The 26,207-nt window shown below is 47.8% G+C and overlaps 1 protein-coding gene across 1 annotated transcript in view; it reads right to left on the reverse strand.

Moving 5' to 3' along the window:
- The window catches only part of LOC138291607 (uncharacterized), a 336,430-nt gene that overhangs the window by 123,878 nt on the left and 186,345 nt on the right, over positions 1–26,207 (reverse strand). The window contains exons 9-11 of the mRNA XM_069230322.1: positions 25,454–25,725; positions 25,001–25,197; positions 24,281–24,888 (exon numbers count right to left, since the gene is read on the reverse strand). Of these exons, the coding sequence (XP_069086423.1) occupies positions 24,281–24,888; positions 25,001–25,197; positions 25,454–25,725 (1,077 nt within the window). The remainder of the gene's footprint in view (positions 1–24,280; positions 24,889–25,000; positions 25,198–25,453; positions 25,726–26,207) is intronic.

Here is a 26,207-nt window from a genome sequence, read left to right on the forward strand (position 1 = left end):
AGCATCAGTTTTGGTTACCAAGTTGAGACCTCTATAGTCTACACAAAACCGCATTTCCTTCTTTCCATCTTTAGAATTGGGTTTTGGTACCAGTACCACAGGAGAAGCCCATGGACTGTCAGAGTGCTCAACCACTCCTAGTTCCAACATTTTCTGAACTTCTTGCTTTATGCAGTCCCTGACATGGTCAGGCTGCCTATAGATCTTACTTTTGACAGGTAAACTGTCTCCAGTATCTATAGTGTGCTCACACCAAGAAGTGGTGCCTGGCACAGTAGAGAAGAGTTCTGAAAATTGTCCTAGGAGATTTATGCAATTATCTTTCTGCTCAGCAGTAAGACAATCAGCCAAAACTACACCTTCCACAAGAGCATCTTGTTCTGTGGAAGAGAAGAGATCAGGTAGAGGATCACTGTCTTCTTCCTGTCCCTCATCAGTTGCCATGAGCAGGGTGAGATCAGCCCTGTCATAGTAGGGTTTCAGGCGGTTGACATGGAGCACCCTAAGGGGACTCCTGGCAGTGCCTAAGTCAACTAAATAGGTGACTTCTCCCTTCTTTTCAACAATTGTGTGGGGACCACTCCATTTATCTTGGAGTGCTCTTGGGGCCACAGGCTCCAAGACCCACACTTTCTGCCCTGGTTGGTACTGAACCAAAACAGCCTTCTGATCATGCCATTGCTTCTGGAGCTCTTGGCTGGCCTGAAGGTTTTTACTGGCCTTTTTCATGTACTCAGCCATCCTTGATCTGAGGCCAAGTACATAATCCACAATATCCTGCTTAGGAGCTTTTAAAGGTTGTTCCCAACCCTCCTTTACAAGTGTGAGTGGACCCCTAACAGGGTGTCCAAAAAGAAGTTCAAAGGGGCTGAAGCCCACTCCTTTCTGGGGTACCTCCCTGTAGGCAAAAAGGAGGCATGGTAGAAGGATATCCCATCTCCTGCGGAGTTTTTCAGGGAGACCCATAATCATGCCTTTGAGAGTTTTATTAAATCTCTCCACCAGTCCATTTGTTTGTGGATGATAGGGTGTTGTGAACTTGTACGTTACACCACACTCCTTCCACATGGCCTTTAAGTATGCAGACATGAAATTGCTTCCTCTGTCTGATACTACTTCCTTTGGGAAGCCCACCCTGGAAAATATTCCCAGGAGGGCCTTTGCCACTGCAGGTGCTGTAGTGGTCCTTAAAGGAATAGCTTCAGGATATCTTGTGGCATGGTCCACTACCACTAAGATAAACCTATTGCCTGAAGCAGTAGGAGGGTCAAGGGGGCCAACTATGTCAACCCCTACCCTTTCAAAGGGAACCCCAACCACAGGCAGTGGGATAAGGGGTGCCTTTGGAGTGCCACCTGTCTTGCCACTGGCTTGACAGGTTTCACAGGACTTACAAAATTCCTTTGTGTCCTCAGACATCCTAGGCCAATGAAACAATGGAACCAATCTGTCCCAAGTTTTCATTTGACCCAGGTGCCCAGCTAGGGGAATGTCATGTGCCAGTGTTAGGAGGAACTTTCTGTACTCCTGAGGAATCACTAATCTCCTGGCAGCTCCAGGTTTAGGATCCCTATGCTCAGTGTACAAGAGGTTGTCCTCCCAGTAAACTCTGTGAGAGTCACTGACATCCCCATTAGCCTGTTTGACAGCTTGCTGTCTGAGACCCTCTAATGTGGGACAGGTTTGCTGTGCCACACTCAGCTCCTCTCTGGCAGGCCCCCCTTCACCCAAAAGCTCAGCAGTGTCTGCTTCCAGCTCCTCTGGTGTAGGTTCTGCACAGGGAGGGAATTCTTCTTCCTCAGAAGTAGAATCCACTGTAGAGGGAGGGATAGTAGGAAGTGGTTTGCTTCTACTAGCCCTAGCTTTAGGGAGCACTTGGTCCATTGTTCCAGGATCCAAGCTTCCCTGTCCTTTTTGCTTTTTGGCCTGAGCCCTTGTCAAAGCAAAAATATGCCCTGGGATGCCCAGCATTGCTGCATGGGCCTCCAACTCCACATCTGACCAAGCTGATGTCTCCAAATCATTCCCTAATAGACAGTCTACAGGTAAATCTGAAGCTACCACAACTTTCTTTGGACCAGTTACCCCCCCCAGTTGAGATTTACAACAGCCATGGGGTGGCTTTGTGTTATGTTGTGAGCATCGGTTACTTGGTACTGGTGTCCAAGTATGTGTTGTTCAGGGTGCACCAGTTTCTCAATCACCATTGTGACACTGGCACCTGTGTCCCTGTAGGCCTGGACCTCAACACCATTTATTAGGGTTAGTTGCTTGTACTTCTCCAAGTTATGGGGGCAAGCAACCAAAGTGGCTAAATCAATAGCCCCTTCAGAGACTAAAGTAGCCTCTGTGGTCTCCCTAATCAGACCAACCCCAACTAAGTTACCAAAAGTGAGCCCAGCTACTCCCTTGGATTGGCTATTAGTAGGTTTGCTCCCACCACCACTGCTATTAGTAGGGACACTAGGTGTAGCAGTAGGGGTTGTAGTGGTAGGAGCAGTGGTGCCTTTCTTTGGACAACTGGGATCTGTTGTCCAATGGCCTTTTATTTTACATAAATAGCACCATGGTTTCTTTTCCTTGTTCTGATTAAAAGAGGATTTGGGCCCACCACCCCCACCAGAGTGTTTTTGTGGCCCTGATGAAGACTCATTTTTAGATTTGTCACCACCCTTGTCAGAAGACTTACCATCCTTCTTTTTGTTGCCATCTTTGTCACCCCCTGTATGAACTTTTCTGTTCACTCTTGTTCTGACCCATTTGTCTGCCTTCTTTCCCAATTCTTGGGGAGAGGTCAGATCAGAGTCCACCAAGTACTGGTGCAACAAATCAGACACACAATTATTAAGAATATGCTCTCTCAAGATCAAGTTATACAGGCTGTCATAATCAGTAACTTTACTGCCATGTAACCACCCCTCCAAGGCCTTCACTGAATGGTCAATAAAATCAACCCAGTCTTGTGAAGACTCCTTTTTGGTCTCTCTGAACTTTATCCTGTACTGTTCAGTGGTTAAGCCATAACCATCCAGGAGTGCATTCTTAAGAACTTGGAAATTATTAGCATAATTTTCTTTCACAGTAAGGAGCCTATCCCTACCTTTTCCACTAAATGATAGCCATAGGATAGCAGCCCACTGCCTTTGAGGGACATCCTGTACAACACAGGCCCTCTCAAGTGCAGCAAACCACTTGTTAATGTCATCCCCCTCCTTATAAGGGGGAACTATCTTGTGCAGATTCCTGGAATCATGCTCTTTTGCAGGATGACTATGGGGAATACTGCTGCTGCCACCATGGGTATCTAAACCCAACTTCTGTCTTTCCTTCTCTAATTCTAAAGACTGTCTATCCAAATCCAGCTGTTGCTTTTTAAGCTTCAGTCTGGTTTGTTCCACCCTCAACTTATTGAGTTCCCTCTCTAACATTCTGTCATCAGGGTTGGTGGGAGGGACATTCCTAGATACAGAGGTATGATGGGAATGAACAGAAGGAGACCTGTCCCTTACAGAAGCCACCCTAACAGCTTGGTTAACAGAAACATTACTACCAGTATGGTGAGAATAAATGCTTTTGCTATGATGTGAGACAACACTATTTGTATGGTGTGGCTCATCATCATTCCCAACTATGCTAGACTGTCTAGTAATGGGCAGGCTAGGGAGTTTCTTTCCTGAATCTTTTCCTGGGGGAGTCCCTGAATCAGATTGGGAACTATTAGGTACTTTTTCAACAGATGAGGCACCTATGGCCTTATCCTGTTCTCTAAGCATGTTAAGTAACAGTTCCAAGGAAGGATTTTTCCCTACACTCAAACCTCTCTCTATACAGAGACTCCTTGCTCTTTTCCAGCTAAGGTTGTCATATGCAAGTTTGGACAGATCACCATTTTGGCCTGTGCCAGACATTTTTAGAGAGAGTTAAAGTGATAGAAAAAGAGAAAAAAGTTTTCAGAACTTTTTGGAAAGACAGAAAAAAACTTTTTCAACTTTTAAGAACTTTTTGAAAGTTTAGAGGTACTTTTCAGCACTTAGAAAAGAGTGAAAAGAGGAAATGCAAAACGTTTTGGCTATGTGTATATACACTGACCTTGTTTTGTATATTTTTCTCTTATGAAAAGTACAATGACAAGAGTGGTAAGTAGTCTCAAGCACTTATCCCACCACTGCACAACCAATGTAAGAGGCTGGACTGGCTTGTAGTGAGTACCAAGGGGTACTTGCACCTTGCACCAGGCCCAGTTATCCCTTATTAGTGTATAGGGTGTCTAGCAGCTTAGGCTGATAGATAATGGTAGCTTAGCAGAGCAGCTTAGGCTGAACTAGGAGACGTGTGAAGCTACTACAGTACCACTTAGTGTCATATGCACAATATCATAAGAAAACACAATACACAGTTATACTAAAAATAAAGGTACTTTATTTTTATGACAATATGCCAAAGTATCTTAGAGTGTACCCTCAGTGAGAGGATAGGAAATATACACAAGATATATATACACAATAGCAAAAATATGCAGTATAGTCTTAGAAAACAGTGCAAACAATGTATAGTTACAATAGGATGCAATGGGGAAACATAGGGATAGGGGCAACACAAACCATATACTCCAAAAGTGGAATGCGAACCACGAATGGACCCCAAACCTATGTGACCTTGTAGAGGGTCGCTGGGACTATTAGAAAATAGTGAGAGTTAGAAAAATAACCCTCCCCAAGACCCTGAAAAGTGAGTGCAAAGTGCACTAAAGTTCCCCTAAGGACAAAGAAGTCGTGTTAGAGGAATAATGCAGGAAAGACACAAACCAGCAATGCAACAACTGTGGATTTCCAATCTCGGGTACCTGTGGAACAAGGGGACCAAGTCCAAAAGTCACAAGCAAGTCGGAGATGGGCAGATGCCCAGGAAATGCCAGCTGCGGGTGCAAAGAAGCTTCTACTGGACAGAAGAAGCTGAGGTTTCTGCAGGAACGAAAAGGGCTAGAGACTTCCCCTTTGGTGGACTGATCCCTCTTGCCTTGGAGAGTCGTGCAAAAGTGTTTTCCCGCCGAAAGAACGCCAACAAGCCTTGCTAGCTGCAAATTGTGCGTTTGGCGTTTATGGACGCTGCTGGGGCCCAGGAGGGACCAGGAGGTTACAAGTTGGACCTGAAGAGAGAGGGGACGTCGAGCAAGACAAAGAGCCCTCACTGAAGCAGGTAGCACCCGGAGAAGTGCCAGAAACAGGCACTACAAGGATGCGTGAAACGGTGCTCGCCGAAGTTGCACAAAGGAGTCCCACGTCGCCGGAGACCAACTTAGAAAGTCGTGCAATGCAGGTTAGAGTGCCGTGGACCCAGGCTTGGCGGTGCACAAAGGATTTCCGCCAGAAGTGCACAGGGGCCGGAGTAGCTGCAAAGTCGCGGTTCCCAGCAATGCAGCCCAGCGAGGTGAGGCAAGGACTTACCTCCACCAAACTTGGACTGAAGAGTCACTGGACTGTGGGGGTCACTTGGACAGAGTCGCTGGATTCGAGGGACCTCGCTCGTCGTGCTGAGAGGAGACCCAAGGGACCGGTAATGCAGCTTTTTGGTGCCTGCGGTTGCAGGGGGAAGATTCCGTCGACCCACGGGAGATTTCTTCGGACCTTCTGGTGCAGAGAGGAGGCAGACTACCCCCACAGCATGCACAAGCAGGAAAACAGTCGAGAAGGCGGCAGGATCAGCGTTACAGAGTTGCAGTAGTCGTCTTTGCTACTATGTTGCAGGTTTGCAGGCTTCCAGCGCGGTCAGCAGTCGATTCCTTATCAGAAGGTGAAGAGAGAGATGCAGAGGAACTCGGATGAGCTCTTGCATTCGTTATCTGAAGTTTCCCCAGAGACAGAGACCCTAAATAGCCAGAAAAGAGGGTTTGGCTACCTAGGAGAGAGGATAGGCTACTAACACCTGAAGGAGCCTATCAGCAGGAGTCTCTGACGTCACCTGGTGGCACTGGCCACTCAGAGCAGTCCAGTGTGCCAGCAGCACCTCTGTTTCCAAGATGGCAGAGGTCTGGAGCACACTGGAGGAGCTCTGGACACCTCCCAGGGGAGGTGCAGGTCAGGGGAGTGGTCACTCCCCTTTCCTTTGTCCAGTTTCGCGCCAGAGCAGGGGCTAAGGGGTCCCTGAACCGGTGTAGACTGGCTTATGCAGAATTGGGCACATCTGTGCCCAACAAAGCATTTCCAGAGGCTGGGGGAGGCTACTCCTCCCCTGCCTTCACACCATTTTCCAAAGGGAGAGGGTGTCACACCCTCTCTCAGAGGAAGTTCTTTGTTCTGCCATCCTGGGCCAGGCCTGGCTGGACCCCAGGAGGGCAGCTGCCTGTCTGAGGGGTTGGCAGCAGCAGCAGCTGCAGTGAAACCCCAGGAAGGGCAGTTTGGCAGTACCAGGGTCTGTGCTACAGACCACTGGGATCATGGGATTGTGCCAACTATGCCAGGATGGCATAGAGGGGGCAATTCCATGATCATAGACATGTTACATGGCCATATTCGGAGACTTATAAGTTACTTAAGTGCAGTGAAAATTTTGGCTGTGAAATAACGTGGACGTTATTTCACTCAGGCTGCAGTGGCAGGCCTGTGTAAGAATTGTCAGAGCTCCCTATGGGTGGCAAAAGAAATGCTGCAGCCCATAGGGATCTCCTGGAACCCCAATACCCTGGGTACCTCAGTACCATATACTAGGGAATTATAAGGGTGTTCCAGTAAGCCAATGTAAATTGGTAAAAATGGTCACTAGCCTGTCAGTGACAATTTGGAAAGAAATGAGAGAGCATAACCACTGGTTAGCAGAGCCTCAGTGAGACAGTTAGTCACTACACAGGTAACACATTCAGGCACACTTATGAGCACTGGGGCCCTGGGTTACCAGGGTCCCAGTGACACATACAACTAAAACAACATATATACAGTGAAAAATGGGGGTAACATGCCAGGCAAGATGGTACTTTCCTACACCAGGGAAGTTATTTTTTTCTAAAATAAGAGGGTGAGGGTATGACCATACCCCTACCCCCAAATAAATGGGACCAAAATTGTTCTGGCCACCAGTGGGCAGATGGGGCAATTGCCCCTGATCCACACCCCGGGGGGGCAGAAATTCTACTAGATGCCAGGGAATTAAAAAAAAAAAAAAATTATTGGGGTGGTGGCTACCAACAAGTATGGGCCTGGTTATGCCCCCACCCCAACTGAAGAGGGTAACCGTCTTTCAGCTCTCCCCTGCACTCTAAAACATCTTATCCCACAGCAAGCAAGAAGACATTTGATTACTTTGGGTTTTGGTTTTACATTTGCGCCATGAGAGCTTGGCTAACTCTCAAAATCGTCCCACTTGGAATGGTGAGGGCTGCACTTTATGGACTTTGGGACGCTGCCATGTAGAAAAATCTACAAGACCTAGACAAATCTGAAAACTAAACATCTGGGTGATTCCAGGGTGGTGTGTTTCACATGCACCTTTCACCATTTTTGTACCCACAATGCCCTGCAAACCTCCAACTTTGCTGGAAATCACACATTTTTCCCACGTTTTTGTGATGGAACCTTCCGGAATCTGCATGAATCCACAAAATTCCTACTACCCAGCATTGTCTCATCTATACCGATAAAAATTCTGCTGCACTTGTCAGCCTAAAATTTTTTTTTTGCAAACTGCCCTTTTGGACCCCCTCTGGTTCCCCTTCAATTTTGACATGTTTTTGGCTCTTCCCTGTCACAAGCACTTGGCCCACCTACACAAGTGAAGTATAATTTTTACCGGGAGACAGAGGGGAACGTTGGGTGATATGAAATTTGTCCCAGTACGGTGATCCCACACAGAAATGTGGGAAAAATGTGATTTTTTAGCTGAATTTGAGGTTTGCTGAGGATTCTGGGTAAGAAAACATTGGGGGATCCACGCAAGTCACACCTCCCTGAACTCCCTCGGGTGTCTAGTTTTGGTAGGTTTCCCTAGAAAGCTGCTGAGCCCAGGACCAAAAATGCAGGTGCCCCCCCTGCAAAAACAGGTAGTTTTGTATTTGGTAATTTTGATGTGTCCAGATAGTGTTTTAGGGCAATTCCTTTCAGGGGCAGTAGGCCCATCCACACAAGTGAGGTACCATTTTTATCGGGAGACTTGGGAGAATGCTGGGTGGAAGGAAGTTTGTGGCTCCTCTCTGATTCCAGAACTTTCTGTCACCGAAATGAGAGGAAAAAGTGTTTTTTTGGCCAAATTTTGAGGTTTGCAAAGGATTCTGGGTAACCGAACCTGGTCAGAGCCCCACAAGTCACCCCATCTTGGAATCCTCTAGGTGTCTAGTTTAAAAAAATGGACAGGTTTGCTAGGTTTCCCTAGGTGCTGGCTGAGCTAGAGGCAAAAATCCACAGCTAGGCACTTCGCAAAAAACAGCTCTGTTTTCTTTGTGAAAATGTGATGTGTCCACGTTGTGTTTTGGGGCATTTCCTGTTGCGGGCGCTAAGCCTACCTCCACAAGTGAGGTACCATTTTTATTGGGAGAGTTGGGGGAGCGCTGGGTGTGAGAAAGTAGCCTCTTTCTAGCCTTGTTACCCCCACTTTTGGCCTGTTTGTGAGTGTATGTCAGGGTGTTTTCACTGTCTCACTGGGATCCTGCTAGCCAGGGCCCAGTGCTCATAGTGAAAACCCTATGTTTTCAGTATGTTTGTTATGTGTCACTGGGACCCTGCTAGTCAGGACCCCAGTGCTCATAAGGTTGTGGCCTATATGTATGTGTTCCCTGTTTGGTGCCTAACTGTCTCACTGAGGCTCTGCTAACCAGAACCTCAGTGGTTATGCTCTCTCATTTCTTTCAAATTGTCACTAACAGGCTAGTGACCAATTTTACCAATTTACATTGGCTTACTGGAACACCCTTATAATTCCCTAGTATATGGTACTAAGGTACCCAGGGTATTGGGGTTCCAGGAGATCCCTATGGGCTGCAGCATTTCTTTTGCCACCCATAGGGAGCTCTGACAATTCTTACACAGGCCTGCCACTGCAGCCTGAGTGAAATAACGTCCACGTTATTTCACAGCCATTTTACACTGCACCTAAGTAACTTATAAGTCACCTGTATGTCTAACCTTTACCTGGTAAAGGTTAGGTGCAAAGTTACTTAGTGTGAGGGCACCCTGGCACTAGCCAAGGTGCCCCCACATTGTTCAGAGCCAATTCCCTGAACTTTGTGAGTGCGGGGACACCATTACACACGTGCACTACATATAGGTCACTACCTATATGTAGCTTCACAATGGTAACTCCGAATATGGCCATGTAACATGTCTATGATCATGGAATTGCCCCCTCTATGCCATCCTGGCATAGTTGGCACAATCCCATGATCCCAGTGGTCTGTAGCACAGACCCTGGTACTGCCAAACTGCCCTTCCTGGGGTTTCACTGCAGCTGCGGCTGCTGCCAACCCCTCAGACAGGCATCTGCCCTCCTGGGGTCCAGCCAGGCCTGGCCCAGGATGGCAGAACAAAGAACTTCCTCTGAGAGAGGGTGTGACACCCTCTCCCTTTGGAAAATGGTGTGAAGGCAGGGGAGGAGTAGCCTCCCCCAGCCTCTGGAAATGCTTTGTTGGGCACAGATGTGCCCAATTCTGCATAAGCCAGTCTACACCGGTTCAGGGGACCCCTTAGCCCTGCTCTGGCGCGAAACTGGACAAAGGAAAGGGGAGTGACCACTCCCCTGACCTGCACCTCCCCTGGGAGGTGTCCAGAGCTCCTCCAGTGTGCTCCAGACTTCTGCCATCTTGGAAACAGAGGTGCTGCTGGCACACTGGACTGCTCTGAGTGGCCAGTGCCACCAGGTGACGTCAGAGACTCCTTCTGATAGGCTCCTTCAGGTGTTAGTAGCGTATCCTCTCTCCTAGGTAGCCAAACCCTCTTTTCTGGCTATTTAGGGTCTCTGTCTCTGGGGAAACTTTAGATAACGAATGCAAGAGCTCATCCGAGTTCCTCTGCATCTCTCTCTTCACCTTCTGATAAGGAATCGACTGCTGACCGCGCTGGAAGCCTGCAAACCTGCAACATAGTAGCAAAGACGACTACTGCAACTCTGTAACTCTGATCCTGCCGCCTTCTCGACTGTTTTCCTGCTTGTGCATGCTGTGGGGGTAGTCTGCCTCCTCTCTGCACCAGAAGCTCCGAAGAAATCTCCCGTGGGTCGACGGAATCTTCCCCCTGCAACCGCAGGCACCAAAAAGCTGCATTACCGGTCCCTTGGGTCTCCTCTCAGCACGACGAGCGAGGTCCCTCGAATCCAGCGACTCTGTCCAAGTGACCCCCACAGTCCAGTGACTCTTCAGTCCAAGTTTGGTGGAGGTAAGTCCTTGCCTCACCTCGCTGGGCTGCATTGCTGGGAACCGCGACTTTTGCAGCTACTCCGGCCCCTGTGCACTTCCGGCGGAAACCCTTTGTGCACAGCCAAGCCTGGGTCCACGGCACTCTAACCTGCATTGCACGACTTTCTAAGTTGGTCTCCGGTGACGTGGGACTCCTTTGTGCGACTTCGGGTGAGCATCGTTTCACGCATCCTTGTAGTGCCTGTTTCTGGCACTTCTCCGGGTGCTACCTGCTGCTGAGAGGGCTCCTTGTCTTGTTTGACGTCCCCTCTCTCTCCTGGTCCAATTTGCGACCTCCTGGTCCCTCCAGGGCCACAGCAGCGTCCAAAAACGCTAACCGCACGATTTGCAGCTAGCAAGGCTTGTTGGCGTTCTTTCGGCGGGAAAACACTTCTGCACGACTCTCCACGGCGAGAGGGATCCGTCCACCAAAGGGGAAGTCTCTAGCCCTTTTCGTTCCTGCAGAAACCTCAGCTTCTTCTGTCCAGTAGAAGCTTCTTTGCACCCGCAGCTGGCATTTCCTGGGCATTTGCCCATCTCCGACTTGCTTGTGACTTTTGGACTTGGTCCCCTTGTTCCACAGGTACCCTAGATTGGAAATCCACAGTTGTTGCATTGTTGGTTTGTGTCCTTCCTGCATTATTCCTCTAACACGACTTCTTTGTCCTTAGGGGAACTTTAGTGCACTTTGCACTCACTTTTCAGGGTCTTGGGGAGGGTTATTTTTCTAACTCTCACTATTTTCTAATAGTCCCAGCGACCCTCTACAAGGTCACATAGGTTTGGGGTCCATTCGTGGTTCGCATTCCACTTTTGGAGTATATGGTTTGTGTTGCCCCTATCCCTATGTTTCCCCATTGCATCCTATTGTAACTATACATTGTTTGCACTGTTTTCTAAGACTATACTGCATATTTTTGCTATTGTGTATATATATCTTGTGTATATTTCCTATCCTCTCACTGAGGGTACACTCTAAGATACTTTGGCATATTGTCATCAAAATAAAGTACCTTTATTTTTAGTATAACTGTGTATTGTGTTTTCTTATGATATTGTGCATATGACACTAAGTGGTACTGTAGTAGCTTCACACGTCTCCTAGTTCAGCCTAAGCTGCTCTGCTAAGCTACCATTATCTATCAGCCTAAGCTGCTAGACACCCTATACACTAATAAGGGATAACTGGGCCTGGTGCAAGGTGCAAGTACCCCTTAGTACTCACTACAAGCCAGTCCAGCCTCCTACATTGGTTGTGCAGCGGTGGGATAAGTGCTTTGAGACTACTTACCACTCTTGTCATTGTACTTTTCATAAGAGAAAAATATACAAAACAAGGTCAGTGTATATACACATAGCCAAAAAGTTTTGCATTTCCTCTTTTCACTCTTTTCTAAGTGCTGAAAAGTACTTCTAACTTTCTAAAAAGTTCTAAAAAGTTTAAAAAGTTTTTTTCTCTGTCTTTCTAAAAGCTCTGACAAACTTTTTATCTTTTACTATCACTTTAACTCTCTCTAAAAATGTCTGTCACAGGCCAAAATGTTGATCTGTCCAAACTTGCATATGATCACCTTAGCTGGAAAGGAGCAAGGAGTCTCTGCATAGAGAGAGGTTTGAGTGTAGGGAAGAATCCTTCCTTGGAACTGTTACTTAACATGCTTAGAGAACAGGATAAGGCTAGAAGTGCCCCATCTGTTGAAAAAGTAGCTAATGGTTCTGAATCTGATCCAGGGACTCCCCCAGGAAAAGGTTCAGGAAAGAAACTTCTTAGCCTGCCCATTACTAGACAGTCTAGCATAGTTGGTACTGAGGTGGAGTCACATCATCCAGATGATGTGCTCTCACATTACACTGTCAGCCAAGCTGTTAGGGTGGCTTCTGTAAGGGACAGGTCTCCTTCTGTTCATTCCCATCATACCTCTGTATCTAGGAATGTCCCTCCCACCAACCCTGATGACAGATTGTTAGAAAGGGAACTCAATAAGTTGAGGGTGGAACAAACCAGACTGAAGCTTAAAAAGCAACAGCTGGATTTGGATAGACAGTCTTTAGAATTAGAGAAGGAAAGACAGAAGTTGGGTTTAGAAACCCATGGTGGCAGCAGCAGTATTCCCCATAGTCATCCTGCGAAAGAGCATGATTCCAGGAATCTGCACAAGATAGTTCCCCCTTATAAGGAGGGGGATGACATTAACAAGTGGTTTGCTGCACTTGAGAGGGCCTGTGTTGTACAGGATGTCCCTCAAAGGCAGTGGGCTGCTATCCTATGGCTATCATTTAGTGGAAAAGGTAGGGATAGGCTCCTTACTGTGAAAGAAAGTGATGCCAATAATTTTACAGTTCTTAAGAATGCACTCCTGGATGGTTATGGCTTAACCACTGAACAATACAGGATAAAGTTCAGAGAGACCAAAAAGGAGTCTTCACAAGACTGGGTTGATTTCATTGACCATTCAGTGAAGGCCTTGGAGGGGTGGTTACATGGCAGTAAAGTTACTGATTATGAAAGCCTGTATAACACAATCCTGAGAGAGCATATACTTAATAATTGTGTGTCTGATTTGTTGCACCAGTACCTGGTAGACTCTGATCTGACCTCTCCCCAAGAATTGGGAAAGAAGGCAGACAAATGGGTCAGAACAAGGGTGAACAGAAAAGTTCATACAGGGGGTGACAAAGATGGCAATAAGAAGAAAGATGGTGAAAAATCTCAAGATAAGCATGGGGATAAGGGTAAAACCAAAGATCCCACTTCAAATCTTAAACACTCTTCAGAGGGTGGGGATAAAACTAATTCTTCCTCTTCTTCTCAACCCACACACATTAAAAAGCCTTGGTGCTTTGTGTGTAAAAATAGAGGCCATAGGCCAGGGGATAAGTCCTGTCCAGGTAAACCCCCTGAGCCTACCACCACTAATACATCAAGCTCTAGTGCCCCTAGCAGTAGTGGTACTAGTGGTGGGACTGCTGGCAACAGTCAAGTTAAGGGTGTAGTTGGGTTCACTTATGGGTCCATAGTAGAAACTGGGGTAGTCAGTCCCAAGACAGTTTCTGTCACACCTAGTGGCATTGGCCTTGCCACACTGGCTGCTTGTCCCCTTACAATGGATAAGTACAGGCAGACAGTTTCAATAAATGGTGTTGAGGCCTTGGCCTACAGGGACACAGGTGCCAGTATCACTTTGGTGACTGAAAACCTAGTGCACCCTGATCAACACATCATTGGACAACAGTATAAGATTACTGTATTGATGTCCATAACTCCACTAAGTTTCTTCCCTTAGCTATAATTCAGTTTAGTTGGGGTGGAGTTACTGGCCCTAAGCAGGTGGTGGTATCACCTAGCTTACCTGTAGACTGTCTCTTAGGTAATGACCTAGAGGCCTCAGGATGGGCTGATGTAGAGTTTTATGCCCATGCAGCCATGCTGGGCATCCCTGAGGAATTGTTCCCTCTCATTTCAAGTGAAATGAAAAAGCAAAGGAGAGAAGGCCTGAAAACTCAGGATCCCTCTCCAACAACAGGTAAAAGGGGTATCACAGTATCCCCTAACCACCCTACCATTCAGGATACCATTCCTGTGGTGGGAGAAACCTCTCCTGGGGTGGCACCTGTTTCAAGGGAATCATCAATTGGCAAAACTGTACTCCCTGAGGTTGAAGTACCTCTCTGTGGGATAACTAACATTGGTGAGAAAAAGAGCACCATTTTAGTTAACATGGAGCATCCCTCCAACCCTCCCAGAGAAACTTTAGTGCAGAAACTCTGCACTGCCTCACAACACTTAGGACAGCATCCCTGCCCTAGTGTGGAGCTCATAGGACAGCATCCCTGCCCTGCTCCAACCCAAGAGAAACAGCATCCCTGTTCTCTCTTCCAGCCATATGGACAAAGTTTTTGCCCAGCTATGGCTTTTCTGAGACAGCATCCCTGTCTGGCATTTCCATCACTACAAATAGGTTCAGTGGACAATTCCCACTGCTCTAAACTAAAACTTACTGATAGAAACTCTGAAAATACATCTTCACATTGTTACTTAGCTAAAAAACTTCAAACAGGGTGGTTTACATCCCCACAGGGAAGTAACCATATAGTGGATGATAAAGGGAGTAACCAGTCTATTGCAGAGCTACTCTCTACTTATCACCACTTAGACAATAAAGTCTCAACTGGCCAAGGTTAGCCTTATTGTCCTTCGTTTGGGGGGGGGGGTTGTGTGAGAAAGTAGCCTCTTTCTAGCCTTGTTACCCCCACTTTTGGCCTGTTTGTGAGTGTATGTCAGGGTGTTTTCACTGTCTCACTGGGATCCTGCTAGCCAGGGCCCAGTGCTCATAGTGAAAACCCTATGTTTTCAGTATGTTTGTTATGTGTCACTGGGACCCTGCTAGTCAGGACCCCAGTGCTCATAAGGTTGTGGCCTATATGTATGTGTTCCCTGTGTGGTGCCTAACTGTCTCACTGAGGCTCTGCTAACCAGAACCTCAGTGGTTATGCTCTCTCATTTCTTTCAAATTGTCACTAACAGGCTAGTGACCAATTTTACCAATTTACATTGGCTTACTGGAACACCCTTATAATTCCCTAGTATATGGTACTAAGGTACCCAGGGTATTGGGGTTCCAGGAGATCCCTATGGGCTGCAGCATTTCTTTTGCCACCCATAGGGAGCTCTGACAATTCTTACACAGGCCTGCCACTGCAGCCTGAGTGAAATAACGTCCACGTTATTTCACAGCCATTTTACACTACACTTAAGTAACTTATAAGTCACCTATATGTCTAACCTTTACCTGGTAAAGGTTAGGTGCAAAGTTACTTAGTGTGAGGGCACCCTGGCACTAGCCAAGGTGCCCTCACATTGTTCAGAGCCAATTCCCTGAACTTTGTGAGTGCGGGGACACCATTACACGTGTGCACTACATATAGGTCACTACCTATATGTAGCTTCGCAATGGTAACTCCGAATATGGCCATGTAACATGTCTATGATCATGGAATTGCCCCCTCTATGCCATCCTGGCATAGTTGGCACAATCCCATGATCCCAGTGGTCTATAGCACAGACCCTGGTACTGCTAAACTGCCCTTCCTGGGGTTTCACTGCAGCTGCGGCTGCTGACAACCCCTCAGACAGGCATCTGCCCTCCTGGGGTCCAGCCAGGCCTGGCCCAGGATGGCAGAACAAAGAACTTCCTCTGAGAGAGGGTGTGACACCCTCTCCCTTTGGAAAATGGTGTGAAGGCAGGGGAGGAGTAGCCTCCCCCAGTCTCTGGAAATGCTTTGTTGGGCACAGATGTGCCCAATTCTGCATAAGCCAGTCTGCACCGGTTCAGGGGACCCCTTAGCCCTGCTCTGGCGTGAAACTGGACAAAGGAAAGGGGAGTGACCACTCCCCTGACCTGCACCTCCCCTGGGAGGTGTCCAGAGCTCCTCCAGTGTGCTCCAGACCTCTGCCATCTTGGAAACAGAGGTGCTGCTGGCACACTGGACTGCTCTGAGTGGCCAGTGCCACCAGGTGACGTCAGAGACTCCTTCTGATTGGCTCCTTCAGGTGTTAGTAGCCTATCCTCTCTCCTAGGTAGCCAAACCCTCTTTTCTGGCTATTTAGGGTCTCTGTCTCTGGGGAAACTTTAGATAACGAATGCAAGAGCTCATCCGAGTTCCTCTGCATCTCTCTCTTCACCTTCTGATAAGGAATCGACTGCTGACCGCGCTGGAAGCCTGCAAACCTGCAACATAGTAGCAAAGGTGACTACTGCAACTCTGTAACGCTGATCCTGCCGCCTTCTCGACTGTTTTCCTGCTTGTGCATGCTGTGGGGGTAGTCTGCCTCCTCTCTGCACCAGAAGCTCCGAAGAAATCTCCCGTGGGTCGACGGAATCTTCCCCCTGCAACCGCAGGCACCAAAAAGCTGCATTACCGGTCCCTTGGGTCTCCTCTCAGCACGACGAGCGAGGTCCCTCGAATCCAGCGACTCTGTCCAAGTGACCCCCACAGTCCAGTGACTCTTCAGTCCAAGTTTGGTGGAGGTAAGTCCTTGCCTCACCTCGCTGGGCTGCATTGCTGGGAACCGCGACTTTTGCAGCTACTCCGGCCCCTGTGCACTTCCGGCGGAAACCCTTTGTGCACAGCCAAGCCTGGGTCCACGGCACTCTAACCTGCATTGCAAGACTTTCTAAGTTGGTCTCCGGCGACGTGGGACTCCTTTGTGCGACTTCGGGTGAGCACCGTTTCACGCATCCTCGTAGTGCCTGTTTCTGGCACTTCTCCGGGTGCTACCTGCTGCTGAGAGGGCTCCTTGTGTTGCTCGACGTCCCCTCTCTCTCCTGGTCCAATTTGCGACCTCCTGGTCCCTCCAGGGCCACAGCAGCGTCCAAAAACGCTAACCGCACGATTTGCAGCTAGCAAGGCTTGTTGGCGTTCTTTTGGCGGGAAAACACTTCTGCACGACTCTCCACGGCGAGAGGAATCCGTCCACCAAAGGGGAAGTCTCTAGCCCTTTTCGTTCCTGCAGAAACCTCAGCTTCTTCTGTCCAGTAGAAGCTTCTTTGCACCCGCAGCTGGCATTTCCTGGGCATTTGCCCATCTCCGACTTGCTTGTGACTTTTGGACTTGGTCCCCTTGTTCCACAGGTACCCTAGATTGGAAATCCACAGTTGTTGCATTGTTGGTTTGTGTCCTTCCTGCATTATTCCTCTAACACGACTTCTTTGTCCTTAGGGGAACTTTAGTGCACTTTGCACTCACTTTTCAGGGTCTTGGGGAGGGTTATTTTTCTAACTCTCACTATTTTCTAATAGTCCCAGCGACCCTCTACAAGGTCACATAGGTTTGGGGTCCATTCGTGGTTCGCATTCCACTTTTGGAGTATATGGTTTGTGTTGCCCCTATCCCTATGTTTCCCCATTGCATCCTATTGTAACTATACATTGTTTGCACTGTTTTCTAAGAATATACTGCATATTTTTGCTATTGTGTATATATATCTTGTGTATATTTCCTATCCTCTCACTGAGGGTACACTCTAAGATACTTTGGCATATTGTCATCAAAATAAAGTACCTTTATTTTTAGTATAACTGTGTATTGTGTTTTCTTATGATATTGTGCATATGACACTAAGTGGTACTGTAGTAGCTTCACACGTCTCCTAGTTCAGCCTAAGCTGCTCTGCTAAGCTACCATTATCTATCAGCCTAAGCTGCTAGACACCCTATACACTAATAAGGGATAACTGGGCCTGGTGCAAGGTGCAAGTAGCCCTTGGTACTCACTACAAGCCAGTCCAGCCTCCTACACTGGGTGGAAGGAAATTTGTGGCTCCTCTCTGATTCCAGAACTTTCTGTCACCGAAATGAGAGGAAAAAGTGTTTTTTTTTTGGCCATATTTTGAAGTTTGCAAAGTATTCTGGGTAACAGAACCTGGTCAGAGCCCCACAAGTCACCCCATCTTGGATTCCCCTAGGTGTCTAGTTTTCAAAACTGCTCAGGTTTGCTAGGTTACCCTAGGTGCCGGCTGAGCCAGAGGCCAAAATCCACAGCTAGACACTTTCCAAAAAACAGCTGTTTTCTTTGTGAAAATGTGATGTGTCCACGTTGTGTTTTGGGGCATTTCCTGTCGCGGGCGCTAGGCCTAACCACGCAAGTGAGGTACCATTTTTATCGGGAGACTTGGGGGAACACAGAATAGCAAAACAATTGTTCTTGCCCCTTGTCTTTCTTTACATTTTGTCCTTCCAAATGTAAGACAGTGTGTAAAAAATAAATACAAAGGTTTTCTTGATACCTATTTTTCACTTTTTATATTTCAGCAAATTAATTGCTGTATACCCGGTATAGAATGAAAACCCATTGCAGGGTGCAGCTCATTTATTGGCTCTGGGTACCTAGGGTTCTTGATGAACCTACAAGCCCTATATAGCCCCGCAACCGGAAGAGTCCAGCTGATGTAACGGTATATTGCTTTAAAAAATCTGACATCCCAGGAAAAAGCTACAGAGTAAAACGTGGAGAAAAATGGCAGTTGTTTCACCTCAATTTCAATATTAATTTCAGCTGTTATTTTCTGTAGGAAACACTTGTAGGATGTACACAAATGACCCCTTGCTGAATTCAGAATTTTGTCTACTTATCAGAAATGTTTAGCTTTCCGGGATCCAGCATTGGTTTCACACCCATTTTGGTCACTAACTGGAAGGAACTGAAAGCACAAAAAATAGTAAAAACGGTGTATGTCCTAGTAAAATGTCAAAATTGTGTTGAAAAATGTAGTTTTCTAATTCAAGTCTGCCTGTTCCTGAAAGCTGGGAAGATGGTGATTTTACCCCTGCAAACCTTTTGCTGATGCCATTTTCAGGGAAAAAAACCATGACCCTTCTTCTGCAGCCCCTTTTCCCCATTTTGTTTGAAAAAAACGAAATGTTCACTGTATTTTGGCTCATTTCTTGGTCTCCTCAAGGGGAACCCACAAACTCTGGGTACCTCTAGAATCCCTAGGATGTTGTAAAAAAAGGATGCAAATTTGGCATGGGTAGCTTATGTGAACAAAAAGTTATGAGGGCCTAAGCGCGAACTGTCCCAAATAGCCAAAAAAAGGCTCGGCACAGGAGGGGAAAAGGCCTGGCAGCGAAGGGGTTACAGACACGGAGGCGAGGATCATGCTTCTCCTTTTTTGCTGTTTATTACAAAAACAACACACAGCAGCCAATCAAAACGTATCTTTTAAAAAAACTACAAATACCAAAAGTCCGAGCTGACATCAGTTCCTCTACGTCAACCCTGGTGTATCAGCCTATATAAGTAGCTAGGAACCATAACGCGTCCTCTTTCTTTGCTCTGAACATAAGAACCGTATACAACCAGTCCCATAAAACACAGTGCAGGTCTAAACATCATAAAGAACAGTCTCTGAACTTGATCAGGTGAAGAAACTTGTGGCTCTGCATAGAAAAAACTAAATCTTCTCATCATCCAGTCTTCTGATCTGGAACTGCAACAAAAGAAAAAGATATTCTCGTCATAATCATCTGTTGTGTACAAACCTCTTCATATAACAATCCGATAATCATCTTAGGTAGACCAGTATGCACCTATTCGCGTCAGTGTAACACATGTAATGTAATTGACTAACAATTTTTTGACATTAACCTTCAAAGTATAAGACGTCAGATAGAGTAATTACCCATGACAATAAAAGGGTGGGCATAATGACTAATAGGGTGGGATAATTCTCGCCTCCGTGTCCTTAATAGAATTGAAAATTCTTGACGCGAATGCTAGAATATTTTACATTCTAAGGCAGGACCGGAGGCTCGAATTATGCTTGTTTAAAGCTGGGGTATTACAATGGAAGCCACATCAAGAATAGGTTTATAGTAAATCTCTTAAAAGTAGAATCTGTCGACCAGTCTGCTGCTCTCATTATGTCTTGTAGTTGAGACCCTAGGGCATAAGATTTTGACACCATTGCTCCCCTGACAGAGTGAGCACCAAATGTGGATGTGTTGATACCAGCCTCTGACAGAATCCACTTCATCCAACATGCCAATGTAGATGAAAACACGAGATGAAATGGTTTCTGCAAAGCAATCAAAAGTTGACCCCCAGTAGATTGTCGAAATTCTCTGGTTCAATCATCGTATTTTCACAGACATTGCACAACACACAGTTTAGTATTCTCAGAAAAACTAGGATAAGTTACTTGCCTTGAGAAAGTTTTTGTTCTCCGGGATATGGAAAAAGTCACTCCGTCAGGAGAATATACTCTACCTGCAATATCCAAAGCGCCAACATCTGACACTCTCCTGCAGGAGAGGAGGCATAATAAAATAGTTAGCTTTGCAGACACCTGTTTTCTGGATAAATCTGCAATGCAAGGCCATCTTTGCAATAATTTTAGGATGATATCTACATCCCATAAAAACGTGTACTTGGCTGGGAAGGATTAGCTAACCAGATACCCCTCATTACTCTGGTCACCATGGGATGCTCTCCCACTGGCTTCCCTTCAATAAAAGTGTGTCCAGCCGAGATAGCTGATCTGTAATTACTGAATGAGAAGTAACTCAAACCTTCCGAAGCTAGCTCAGCCTAGAATTAATTACATCTGTAATGGGGCCCCCCAAGGGATCTAGGTTCAGTGGATTGCACCAACCCACCCACCTGCGACAAGCGGATAGATATCACCTATGAGTGGAGTCTGCCCAGGAGGCGGAGATGAAGGAGATAGCGCGCTCCGAAAGACTCTGCAAACACCAGCGTTGCTCGAAATGCGCCAGGCCATGAGTTGTAATTTGTTCTGCACAATCAGGGGATGAGGTTGGTGTAGGAGGCTGGCCTGGTTTGTAGTGGGTACCAAGGGGTACTTACACTCTGTACCAGGTCCAGTTATCCCTTATTAGTGTAGAAGAGGTGCTTCTAGCAGCTTAGGCTGATAGAAGGTAGCTATAGCAGAGCAGCTTAGGCTGAACTAGGAGACATGCAAAGCTCCTACTATACCACTGGTGTCATATGCACAATGTCATAAGAAAACACAATACACAGATATACTAAAAATAAAGGTACTTTATTTTTATGACAATATGCCAAAAGTATCTCAGTGAGTACCCTCAGTATGAGGATGCCAAATATACACAACATATATGTACACAATACCAAAACTATGCAGTAATAGCAAAAGGAAGTAATGCAAGCAATGTAAAGTTACAGTAGAATGCAATAGGAGCACATAGGTATAGGGGCAACACAAACCATATACTCCAAAAGTGGAATGCGAACCACGAATGGACCCCAAACCTATGTGAGCTTGTAGAGGGTCGCTGGGACTGTAAGAAAACAGTGAGGGTTAGAAAAATAGCCCACCCCAAGACCCTGAAAAGTAGGTGTAAAGTGCACCTATATTCCCCAGAGAGCACAGGAGTCGTGATAGGGGAATTCTGCAAGGAAGACCAACACCAGCAATGCAACCAAAGTGGATTTCCGGAAGAGAGTACCTGTGGAACAAGGGGACCAAGTCCAAGAGTTGCGACAAAGTCGAGATTGGGCAGATGCCCAGGAAATGCCAGCTGAGGGTGCAAAGAAGCTGCCACCGGATGGTAGAAGCTGTGGATTCTGCAAGAACGAAGAGGGCTAGAAACTTCCCCTTTGGAGGATGGATGTCCCACGTCATGAAGAAGCTTGCAAATGTGTTCCCACGCAGAAAGACCGCAAACAAGCCTTGCTAGCTGCAAGGATCGCGGTTAGGGTTTTTGGATGCTGCTGTGGCCCAGGATGGACCAGGATGTCCCCACTTGGATGAGGAGACAGAGGGGGCACCCAGCAAGTCAGGGAGCCCTCACAGAAGCAGTCAGCACCCGCAGAAGTGCCGGAACAGGCACTACGAAGAGGAGTGAACTGGAGCTCACCAAAGACACAAAAGGGAGTCCCACGACGCCGGAGGACAACTCAGGAGGTTGTGCACTGCAGGTTAGAGTGTTGGGGACCCAGGCTTGGCTGTGCACGATGGAAATCCTAGAAGAGTGCACAGGAGCCGGAGCAGCTGCAAATCACGCAGTACCCAGCAATGCAGTCTAGCGTGGGGAGGCAAGGACTTACCTCCACCAAACTTGGACTGAAGAGTCACTGGACTGTGGGAGTCATTTGGACAGAGTTGCTGAGTTCCAGGGACCACGCTCGTCGTGCTGAGTGGGGACCCAGAGGACCGGTGATGCAGTCTTTTGTTGCCTGCGGTTGCAGGGGGAAGATTCCGTCGACCCACGGGGGATTTCTTCAGAGCTCCTAGTGCAGAGAGGAGGCAGGCTACCCCCGAGCATGCACCACCAGGAAAACAGTCGAGAAGGCGGCAGGATCAGCGATACAAGGTTGCAGTAGTCGTCTTTGCTACTTTGTTGCGGTTTTGAGGCGTCCTGAGCAGTCAGCGGTCGATCCTTTGGCAGAAGGTGAAGAGAGAGATGTAGAGGAACTCTGATGAGCACTTGCATTCGTTATCTAAAGAATTCCCCAAAGCAGAGACCCTAAATAGCCAGAAAAGGAGGTTTGGCTACCTAGGAAGGAGGATAGGCTAGCAACACAGGTAAGAGCCTATCAGGAGGAGTCTCTGACGTCACCTGCTGGCACTGGCTACTCAGAGTAGTCCAGTGTGCCAGCAGCACCTCTGTTTCCAAGATGGCAGAGGTCTGGAGCACACTGGAGGAGCTCTGGGCACCTCCCCTGGGAGGTGCAAGTCAGGGGAGTGGTCACTCCCCTTTCCTTTGTCCAGTTTCGTGCCAGAGCAGGGCTGGGGGATCCTTGAACCGGTGTAGACTGGCTTATGAAGAGATGGGCACCATCTGTGCCCATCAAAGCATTTCCAGAGGCTGGGGGAGGCTGCTGCTCCCCAGCCCTGACACCTTTTTCCAAAGGGAGAGGGTGTAACACCCTCTCTTTGAGGAAGTCCTTTGTTCTGCCTTCCTGGGCCAAGCCTGGCTGGACCCCAGGAGGGCAGAAACCTGTCTGAGGGGTTGGCAGAAGCAGCAGCTGCAGTGAAACCCCGGGAAAGGTAGTTTGACAGTGCCCGGGTCTGTGCTAGAGACTCGGGGGATCATGGAATTGTCTCCCCAATGCCAGGATGGCATTGGGGTGGCAATTCCATGATCTTAGACATGTTACATGGCCATGTTCGGAGTTACCATTGTGACGCTGTACATAGGTAGTGACCTATGTCCAGTGCACGCGTGTAATGGTGTCCCTGCACTCACAAAGTCTGGGGAATTTGCCCTGAACGATGTGGGGGCATCTTGGCTAGTGCCAGGGTGCCCACACACTAAGTAACTTAGCACCCAACCTTTACCAGGTAAAGGTTAGACATATAGGTGACTTATAAGTTACAGTGGCAGGCCTGTGTAAGAACTGTCAGAGCTCCCTATGGGCGGCAAAAGAAATGCTGCAGCCCATAGGAATCTCCTGGAACCCCAATACCCTGGGTACCTCAGTACCATATACTAGGGAATTATAAGGGTGTTCCAGTATGCCAATGTGAATTGGTGAAATTGGTCACTAGCCTGTTAGTGACAATTTGGAAAGCAGAGAGAGCATAACCACTGAGGTTCTGGTTAGCAGAGCCTCAGTGAGACAGTTAGTCATCAGACAGGGAACACATACAGGGCACACTTATGAGCACTGGGGCCCTGGCTGGCAGGGTCCCAGTGACACATACACTAAAACAACATATATACAGTGAAATTTGGGGGTAACATGCCAGGCAAGATGGTACTTTTCTACAGTTGGCCCAACGGGTTTAATAACAGATTGGGGCTGATCGGGATCTGAACTGTAAGATCTCGGGATAGCTCCAACAGAAGAGGAAACCATGCCTGAGCTCTCCAAAAGACTAGAATCAATTCCACTCGCTGTCATACCACCTGAGATGCTACTCTCGGAAGCATTATGAACGGAGAAAAAACGCATAAACGAGTGGGCCCGTCCAATGATGCAGGAAGGTACGAAAGACAAGATGCAAAGAGGTCTAAATGACATTGACCCCATCACGTCTGTAATGCCTGAAAAATGGACGGCTGGAGTTTCCACTCACTGGGATCTTGGAGATATCTGGAATTCCAGTCCGCCACTACATTGAGTTGGCCCGGAATGTATTCAGCCGTTACAGAAATTAAATTTCGCAGGCAGTATTGCCAGAATGTTTTGACTATTCGGAGAAGAGTCTGAGACTTAGTTTCTCCAAGCTTGTTGATATAACAGACCGCTGAAATGTTGTCCATTCGAAGCAGCACACAACGACTGGACCGCAGTGCTAGAGTTTTTATCGCAAAGGAACCTGCTAGAAGTTCCAAGCAATTGATGTGAAGATCTGCTTCATCATGAGACCATCGACTGCCAGTGGAGACGTGTCCACAATGAGCACCACAGCCCTACTTGCTGGTGTCGGATTCTAGGATAACATCCGAGCGAGATCCGAATATGGCCCTGCCGTTCCAGGCTGCCATGTGATCCAGCCACCACTGCAATTTGTTGCGTGTCTCTGGTGTGAGGTCTATGAGTTCTGCATAACTCACACCCCTCTGAAGATGATGGATCTTGAGGTGCTGAAGCGCTCTGTAATGTATAGCAGCCGGAAATATGGCTTGGATGGAGGACGCCTGTAAGCCCACTACTCTGGCTAAGATCCTGAGAGAAATCCTGTCCTTGAGAAGGACTGACCGGATCTCCTTCTGGATTACGCGTAATGTCTGGACCGGTAAAGACAGAAGGGAGGTAACAGAGTCTATCTGAAATCCCAGGAACTCTAACTGGCGAGCAGGAGTCAACTCGGATTTGGAAGCATTGATCAGGAAACCTAATTCCTGCAGGAGGTGAATGGTCCATTCGAGGTTTTGCATAAGGGACTGAACGTCCTGTGCCATCAGGAGGATGTCATCAAAACAGATAATCATCCGAACTCCCCGGAATCTGAGGTTGTCCACTACTGGGCGCATGACCTTGGTGAAGCACCAAGGCGCTGAAGAAAGGCCGAAAGGAAGGACCTTGAAATGGAACCATTGTTTGTCCCACTGAAACTGTAGATACTTTCCAATTGTGTAGGAATTGACCGGTCCTGCCCCCCAATACTACTGAAGAAGGGGATATCAGCCTTACCTTGAGTGGTGGTGTTAAAGTTGGTGTTGTATTGGGGACGGGAGTCGCGATTGAAGCGGCCACGTCCAGCTCGAACTTTTGCTGGGTAGAAGGTGTCCCTGTCTTGGGCTGTGTATCCTCTTCCTGAGGAGTTATAGTTTGTGGGAGGGCCGCGAGAGGCATTGCGGCCGGACAGACGCCCTCGACTTTTGCCGGCCCTGGCAAAAATTTGTTGATGGAAAACCTTGTTCATAGAAGTTTGAGCTTTGTCCAATGCCGTAAAGGTGTGGACAAACTTCCCCAGGTAGTTGATGAACTTGTCCCCAAAGAGGAGGCCGTCCGCCAAAGGACCCGGTTCCGCTGTGGGTAACTCTGTCAGCTTGGGGTCTATACGCATTCAAATGGATTTTCTCCTTTCAGTGGAGAGGGCGCAATTCGTGTTCCCGAGCATGCATGATGCTCGTTGCCCCCAACCTGCCAAAGTGTCCGGGTTGATGACAGCGCCAAATTCCTTAGCCGCCACAGCCAGATCTAGGATTTTGCAGAGGGGCCCTGTCAGGTTGAGGACTTTTTCCTGGCACATTTTCCAGGACCTGTCGATACCCCTTTTTGGGTCTTTGGAGGACCTCTTAATGAAGGTGGCCGAACTGGGGTCTAAATCGGGTGAAAGGGCCACTTTATTTGGAATATCTGGCCGGGGACAGTCAGACTTCAGTCTGTTTCGTACCTCTTTGTCCAGGGGTTTCCTGAGACGAGATTGAACATAGTCTGAGACCGTAGGGAGGGGAGTCCAGTCTGAGGGTCTTGGGTGTACTATGGCCTCAGGGTCACAATCAAGAGAGGAAGGGTGTTCCGGGGCCTCAAAAGTCGGAGTGAGGGCTGTAGGGGAACTCGGCGTTTGGACTCGTCAGAGTCGGTGTGTGAGGCGGGAGACTCATCTGACTGAGTGTCGGGTGGAGGAGGCAAACCTTGGTTGCTGGTAGAGGGCTGAGTTGAGTATTCGTGGTCAGTGACCATAGATTGAGACAGGCTGGCCAAAGGAGCTGCGTGGGGCCAATTTGAGGGACGGGAAGTTTGGACATCCGTCTGTGGAGCGGAGGGCCCTGGGGTAGCCTGTGCGTAAGGTGGGACCGTCAGTGCTTATCGTTTGAATTGCCTAGCAAATGGTTGCAGGGCCACCGCGAGGGCCCTGTTAACGGATTGGGCCACTGAAGCGTCCAAAGCGTGG

Source organism: Pleurodeles waltl, chromosome 1_1, assembly GCF_031143425.1.
Source record: "Pleurodeles waltl isolate 20211129_DDA chromosome 1_1, aPleWal1.hap1.20221129, whole genome shotgun sequence".
NCBI classification, from domain to species: Eukaryota; Metazoa; Chordata; class Amphibia; order Caudata; family Salamandridae; genus Pleurodeles; species Pleurodeles waltl.